The 8,164-nt window shown below is 39.7% G+C and overlaps 1 protein-coding gene across 1 annotated transcript; it reads right to left on the reverse strand.

The window, feature by feature from the left end:
- Positions 1-2,832: 2,832 nt before the first annotated feature.
- On the reverse strand, positions 2,833-3,576 carry LOC117774307 (matrix metalloproteinase-18-like). Its single transcript, XM_034606631.1, has 3 exons — positions 3,432-3,576; positions 3,152-3,311; positions 2,833-3,055 (listed from the first exon to the last, which is right to left on the reverse strand). Exons 1-3 carry the CDS (start codon positions 3,559-3,561, stop codon positions 2,887-2,889), a joined length of 459 nt encoding a protein of 152 aa, XP_034462522.1. The 5' UTR covers positions 3,562-3,576; the 3' UTR covers positions 2,833-2,886.
- Positions 3,577-8,164: the final 4,588 nt, after the last annotated feature.

Below are 8,164 nucleotides of genomic sequence, written 5' to 3' on the forward strand. Positions count from 1 at the left end.
TAACACAAATCCCCTTTTATCACGCTTGATGTTGTGCCGTGGGGGTCTGTGACTTCTTCGGACCCCCGAAGATAGCCCGTCACCAGCTCGAGGAGGCTGTCAAAATGTACCTTTTAACAGCACTCCAGAGTCTGCGTGGTGCCCTTGGCACAACTTTCTTGTTTTTTGTTTTGTAACCATAACTCTTGGGACTGGCGCTCACAAATTCCTCAATAATGTCACCCCCTAGCTCGTCCGTCTGATCCCCCATGTAATGACCTAATTCCAGGGGGGTCTCGATGTCTTTTTACATGTATATCACACTGTCTGTATCGGTATAGAGGATGTTCACTTGCATCCGTTCCAAATAACAGTTTAAGACGCACGTAGGCCGTGGTGAATCCTGCTAAAAGACAAGTAGCTAAACTCTGTCTCAACAGCTTCTGCGGTTCCTCAGCACTTGAATAACCAGCTGTAAGTTAGCGTCTGTCATCAGAGCCTGATTTGATTGCACTATACGTTCTAACAACCCCGTAAAAGCCGCTGAAAGATCAACGTTCACGATGTTAAAAACGTGACTTTGGACGTGATCGCCGACCAGCTCTAGCTGTACCACAACATTGCGTCTTACCCCCGAGAGGGCTATTCCCAACAACTGATCAGCACTACCTACCACGTCTGAAAAATAGTTTGCATAATCGGCCGTGTTGCTGGGATGAGGGAGATTCAACATCACTCTAACCTCTTGATGATTAAAACAGACATGCGATATCGCGACAGGTTCTGGGGGAATATTTCAAGGCGAACCGGGGGAATCTGCTTCGCCATTATTTTGAGGTGAACCTCAACCAGAGGATTTCCTCTGCCAAAATCTGCGTTATTTTGATCGGTAGAATCATTGTATTCAAGAATCAATTGATTAATTAAAAAAAGATTATCTGCCTAGTTGTACGGTTGGCGATTTAATTCAGCTACAGCGGATATAATTTCATCGGGAATAATACCGTACTCCATGTTACACCATGTCACACCATACTCTACAGAGTTGTTTCAAAGAGGAGTGACATCAGTTTGGAAAGATTATTACACAAATGACAAGTGTGTGTGTGTGTGTGTGTCGCAGGCAGAGCCGATGAGGAGCATACATCGTAAATACCCCAGGCAGAACATGCAAGGAGCAGAGTAGGAGCCACTACCCTTTTCAAAGAATAAATGCCCTTTAATCTTCAGAGAAACTCATCTCCAATATATATGTATATACTGCATGTAAAAAAAATATGTAAAAAACTTTATTTGTATGTTCTTGCGACCAAACGGCAGGGGTCAGGAGAGACCGGAAACCGGAAACCGATACACCCTCACAGGGAGGGGGAGGGGTTAGGGATGTACCTAGGGATGTGGGGGCGTCCACATCCCTAGGTACGTCCCTCTATTCTCTCTGCCGTATCCTGTATCGTGTTGGCTGATCGTGATTGTATTGGCAGATCCTGTATCGTTTTTTGCAGCTGATCGTGGTGGTGGACCCTGATCGAGGTGGCAGTTGATGGTGGATCCTGATGGCGGCAGTGGATCATGTTGATGGATTGTGGACTATGGTGGCATCTGATTGTAGTGGTGGATCCTGATTGTGGCAGCAGCTGATCTTGGACTATTATTTTCAACAAGACTGCTTGATATACAATATGTCTACTCAGATACTCCACCATTTCTGACAATAACTCCTCAATTCATTTAATTTCCATTATGCAACTGTTTCTTCTAATCAATGTTGTAAATACATGTGGCTCTCTCTGAGGTTTCCTCGTCTTTTTACCCTATTAAAAGTTTTTTTTAAAAAAGGTTTAACCCTAACCCTAACCCTTACTCTTGTTGAGGGTTATGGTCAAATGATGTCAAACCCATGGTCAAACCTTGTTAAAGCCCTATGAGACAAATTGTGATTTGTGAATATGGGCTATACGAATAATATTTGATTGGATTTGAATTATCACTGGAGTTTCTGTTCCTCATCCTCTTCTTTGTTCTAATGTTTGAGGATCAGAAAGGGAGGCAGCTCTTGATGAGCATCAGCACCTGTGTCTCTACTGGACTATGACCTGGGCCTGCAGCTGATCCAGGTGCTGGAGGGTCTCATGAAGAACAAACTCCATATATTACTGTATATTTTATAAACTTCTTTTGATGAAAAATATGTCTAATAAATTGTGCCCAGCCCTTATAATGTATTTGACTGACTAATTGTAAAGTAAAACAATATACAGTATATATATAGATCTATATACATAGATCTATATATAAAGGAAGCTCATGGCAAATATTGATGTACATTCTAAATAACAACAAAACACAATCAAAATATATGTAAACAATTTTTATTTGCTAACCCCTAACCCTAACCCTAACCCTAATACATTTTGACTGTGTCACAGTTTTGTAAACATCAATAACAAACAATAATACTAAAACAGTGATTATTACTTCAATAAAATAAAATAATATGATGTTAAACCAACAAAAAAAACATGTAACTGAAATCACAAACTGATAATTTAAAAAAGTTTAAAAAAAAACATACGGTGCTTTTCTGGGAAAAGGCATAAACCTAGTTTACCCATCAATGTGTAACAATATAATTATATATTATAAAATATATAAATTCCATATCATGGAAGTTTTTTTTTCATCTTTAGTGCCTTCATTTTCGTGCAGAGGAGCTACATTAACAGCATAGGTAAAGGGGTCTAGTAGTTAGTGCATTGTAAGAAGTAGTTGTTACTGAGCACGCGGAACAATCTGCCGTTTATCATGCTGTACTCAAACATGTAGGGTCGACTGTAGATGTAATTATAATCTGCAGAGCACAGATGAGAGATGTTAGTTCCTGTTTCAGGCAAAGTCTGGAAAGACTCAGGAACTCTCAACATTTTCATCTTGTCTTGGAAAAGTATGAATGAGCTTGAATTGCCACTCACCTCTGTACTGGAAAGCTGCAGTGACCTTGCTGGTCAGTCCAGAGAAGACATGATCAACATGTTTGGGGAATCCCTGGTCCATAGTCTTCTTGGCCTCATCATAACTGAAGGAACATAGACGGGTATTAGAATGATTCACTCTTTAAAGATTTGCATCAACATCCTACCTAAGGCAGTCACCGAAATTACTGTGAACACACCTGTAGTAATTGCTGCCGACAAAGAACAGAGTCTTGCCAGAGTGCACATCGTAGAGAGCAGCGTCAACTTTCTTCAGGGTTTTGGGCAGACCGAAACTGGAGATTGACTTTGGATAGCCTTGTACGAGGTCATAGCCGCTGAACGCCCAAACTTTGGGACCTGCGGAAGTGAAAAATCAAAAGAAAATATTTTTCAGTGAACATAAGTAAAGATAAATGATCTTGACTTGAAAACAGTGCGACATAATAGTAGCTCTAGGTGGACACAGAGAACACATACCTTTAAAGAAGAACACCCTGTCTAAGTGATGGCTCTCATAAGCAGCATCGATACTGTCTGGGGCATCGGGCCAGAAGTTTGCGATGAGAAACTGCTGAGGTGTGGGGCTCTGGGGGTGGCTACGCCACATGAAGCTAAGAATGCACATTCAAATCAGAAATCAGCTCACAGGCCAGATCTTCAGTGGGGAAAAAAATATTGTAGCATTCAGATATTTGAGCATTCAGCTACCTGTCCTTGAAGAATATCATATCTCCTCTCACGGTGACAACAGCATCCAAGACCATGGTTGAATCACAGGCATCGGGGGTGGTGGGGGATGTGGGGTATGTCGGTCCAGGGTTAGGATCCTTTTCAGGGTTTGGACCTGGAGGTAAAATAAAACCAATGTCATATTGCATGTGAACTCAGTGACTTTTGTCTGCAAGTCCTTCATCAGGGATTTTGGCAAAGTATTTGTGATCCAGCTAATACTAACCATAGAGAGACTGGATGCCTTTGACATCATCACGGGGCAGAGCAAAGGTTTCAGGGTTTCTGTATGTGTACACAGGGTACATGAGTGCACCAGGATCCTTAGAGTGAGACAAGCCCAGGGAGTGGCCGAACTCATGGGCAGCTACCATGAAGAGGACGTAGCCTACAGCAGAATACACAGATTTACAGGTGAGTTACAGCTTCAAGTCAAACACACTGATAGAGTAGGTAGTAAGCATTAAAAACTGTGGCATTAAGGATATAATTAATAAGTACTGTACATGAACCTTTATAGATTTATTATTGACCTACAGTAACACAAACCATCCAATGCAGATACAATTATCAAGGAAGGGTAAGACTGAGTACAGCTGACTGCTCTGCTTGACTTGACAAAGTACACTGTCTTAACGTTCTTATATTAGTCTAATGTTATAAGGCAAACTGCAGTGATAGTGTCAGATCATCCCACCATGTAACAACTACAGGGGAGTACCACAGGGTTCTGTCCTTTAATATTCCCTATCTAAATAATCAATAGTACAAATCCAACACAGAACTACATATCTGTTTATATGCAGATGATACAATTTTGTATACATTTGGTTATTCTCCAACAGAAGCTCTATCTATAGTCTGCCTTAACATTCTTCAGACATTTCTGTAATCTTAAACTTAAATCTCAAATCTGAAATCTCTGTCATCTTAAACTTGCCCTGAAGGCTTCTAAAGTGAAATGTTTTATTTTCAAAATTGTATAAATGTATACATTTTCTAATTTTTAATACTGCAATTGTTACATTTTAGGTAAATTAGTGTAATACATTTGGTTAGTTATCGTCCTTAAATTATTGACAATCATGCCTTTGCTTAACTCTGAGCCTGTTTGATACAATTTTAAAAACAAGCGATCATGGAATCTTCTTGTTGAACCAAACTTCATCTGAATTTTGGACATAGAGTCCCAACACTGCTGCTGAGGTTTCCAATAATATCTTCAGGAGCTGTACACGTGATCAAGGGAAACTGGATTTGCTTGTGTTTCTTAAAGATGTTTCACGTCTCATCAAAGAAACAAAACTGACAGAGAAGAGAACAAAAGTAGTCTCGGAAAACTCTGAATGTTCTTCACACACCACACACCTGTCATTTCAAGCCCAGCAACAATCTTAGGCAGAATCTCATCCTCCCAAACTCCCAGACACAAACAGAACAATGCAATTTATTTAGTCCAATGCAACAAGGATTTATCAGATCTATACATTGGGGTAACAAAATACACAAACGGATGGAACAGCGTAGAAGAGCCAATTCAACGACCTGCATGTTTGACACGACTAAAGACCCAAAGAGGTTAAACACCTGAAACCTCCCAAAGGCTACACGGTTAAGTCAGTATAATGGAAAGTGTGATGTCCTGCTAAATGTGAGCTGTTGAGTGTTTGAATGTGCAGGTTTCAGTATATTATGTGAATGATTTTGGTACGTTAAGAGATAATTGTGAATTATGTCCCTAACAGCCCCTCATATATTACCATACCATATATCTGCAGATTGTACCTCCAACACAAACAAGTGCAGCACTTATGATATCCTGAGTGAATACAGATTGAATACATGTGCATGAATCACCACTGCTGTTGCCTGGATTACGATTTCACGTGTTGATTGTAGACAATTTCTCCCACAGGATACTGAGCTAACATTGTTGGAAATCCCCCCCACACCTCAGAGAACTCCCTCCTCTAGAATCTGTCTGTAGTTCTTTGATGTGTTTTTATTTTTTCAAAGCTGCTCTAATCAATATGTTATAGGAACAATCAAATGACAAACCTACAGACAATGTTTAGCTACAGCTCCCCTAAAACAATATTCTAGACTTTAGTTAGACTTTTTCGATATACTTTGTTTTCACAGTCATTTCAGTACAGTCTACACAAAAGGACACATTTCACACACATTCTGGTCTATAATGTATAGACAGACTTATATATATAGACCAGCCCGGTGGTGGTTTACGGGGACTACCCTTTAAGGTGCAGCATGTAAAAAATGAACTGTACTTAAACTGCACCGTTATAAATATCATTATTAAATATATGTTTTTAAATTTTTATTACAAAAAATTAACTTGTCCACATAGTTTGCAGAGAGGGTTTGATGCCCTGCTGGCCCTAATAATGTCTCCACTGTGGAGAACACTCTCACGCTAGGGATAGAGGTTTATAAAGGCCTGGCGTGACTCGCTGGCTGAAATGCAGACAAGAGGGAACTTCGTAAGGGGCTCGATTATTTTCAGTGTGTGTTTGAATCTTTATATACAGTCTATGGTTCGAACCCTGCGTTCTCAACAACAGAGAACGGTCGCAAAAAACCCACCTATGATGCTCGTTTAATGTTGCAGGGAGCTGGGTTTGCACTGAACTCGTTTTTTCCTTGTCCCACTAATGTTAGTGTTATTTCTAATGTTAGTGGACATCACTCTGGTTATGCTGTTTCGAATGAGTCGGCATGTCCGATTGCAGTTGCGCAATGTTGGCTTTTGTACGATTCACTCGTCTTTGTCAGTCATCATTATAGTGACTGAGACACTGAAGTGTTCCCACACAGCAGACTAAAATGATGAGGGGGGGTCTTCACACTCCTGTTTGTCTGAATCTCAACGATCACAAGCCGACAGCACATCAGGTCCATCGCTAAAGGTGTCCCTTGGACATAGACCAACACACACACACACACAGTCAGAAAATGTTAACCAGACATTTAGTTATGCTGCTATAGGTCTAGAATGTTGGGGACACATGACACATGGAGCTTCTCTTTCCTCTTCTCCCTCTTTATCACATTATAGACATTGATGTCTCATCATCCATATTACTGGCTTGACAGTCCTTGTGCATTATTGTTTGCAGATCCTGGACCGTAGCTGCGGCCACATCGTGGAACATGATGGTGTATCGCGAATCAGAGATCGTGATCGTATTGGCAGATCCTGTATCCTGTTGGCTGATCTTGATTGTATTGGCGGATCCTGTATCGTGTTGGCAGCTGATCGTGGATAGTGGTGTCGGACCCTTATCGAGGTGGCAGTTGATGGTGGATGCTGATGGCGGCAGTGGATCATGTTGATGGATTGTGGACTATGGTGGCATCTGATTGTAGTGGTGGATCCTGATTGTGGTAGCAGCTGATCTTGGACTATTATTTTCAACAAGACTGCTTGATATACAATATGTCTACTCAGATACTCCACCATTTCTGACAATAACTCCTCAATTCATTTAATTTCCATTATGCTACAAACTGTTTCTTCTAATCAATGTTGTAAATACTCTTATTTTGCTGATATTTTCAATACACGTGGCATCTATTGCACTTGTGTCCGTCCTGGGAGAGGGATCCCTCACATGTGGCTCTCTCTGAGGTTTCCTCGTCTTTTTACCCTGTTAAAAGGGTTTTTTTTGGTAGTTTTTCCTTACTCTTGTTGAGGCTTAAGGTCAGATGATGTCACACCTTGTTAAAGCCCTATGAGATAAATTCTGATTTGTGAATATGGGCTATACGAATAAAATTTGATTTTGATTTGAATTATCACTGGAGTTTCTGTTCCTCATCCTCTTCTTTGTTCTAATGTTTGAGGATCAGAAAGGGAGGCAGCTCTTGATGAGCATCAGCACCTGTGTCTCTACTGGACTATGACCTGGGCCTGGAGCTGATCCTGGTGCTGGAGGGTCTCATGAAGAACAAACTCCATATATTACTGTATATTTTATAAACTTCTTTTGATGAAAAATATGTCTAATAAATTGTGCCCAGCCCTTATAATGTATTTGACTGACTAATTGAAAAGTAAAACAATATACAGTATATATATATATATAAAGGAAGCTCATGGCAAATATTGATGTACATTCTAAATAACAAAACACAATCAAAATATATGTAAACAATTTTTATTTGCTAATTCACGCACCAATACATTTTGACTGTGTCACAGTTTTGTAAACATCCTGAATACATACATTCGGTTAAACTTCAGTGAACACAACAGCAATACTAAAACAGTGAATATTACTTCAATAAAATAAAATAATATGATGTTAAATCAACAAAAAAAAACTAACTGAAATCACAAAATGATAATTTAAAAAAGTTAAAAAAAAAACATAAGGTGCTTTTCTGGGAAAAGGCATAAACCTAGTTTACCCATCAATGTGTGACAATATAATTATATGTTATAAAATATATAAATTACA

Source organism: Hippoglossus hippoglossus, chromosome 14 (assembly GCF_009819705.1).
Source record: "Hippoglossus hippoglossus isolate fHipHip1 chromosome 14, fHipHip1.pri, whole genome shotgun sequence".
NCBI lineage: Eukaryota > Metazoa > Chordata > Actinopteri > Pleuronectiformes > Pleuronectidae > Hippoglossus > Hippoglossus hippoglossus.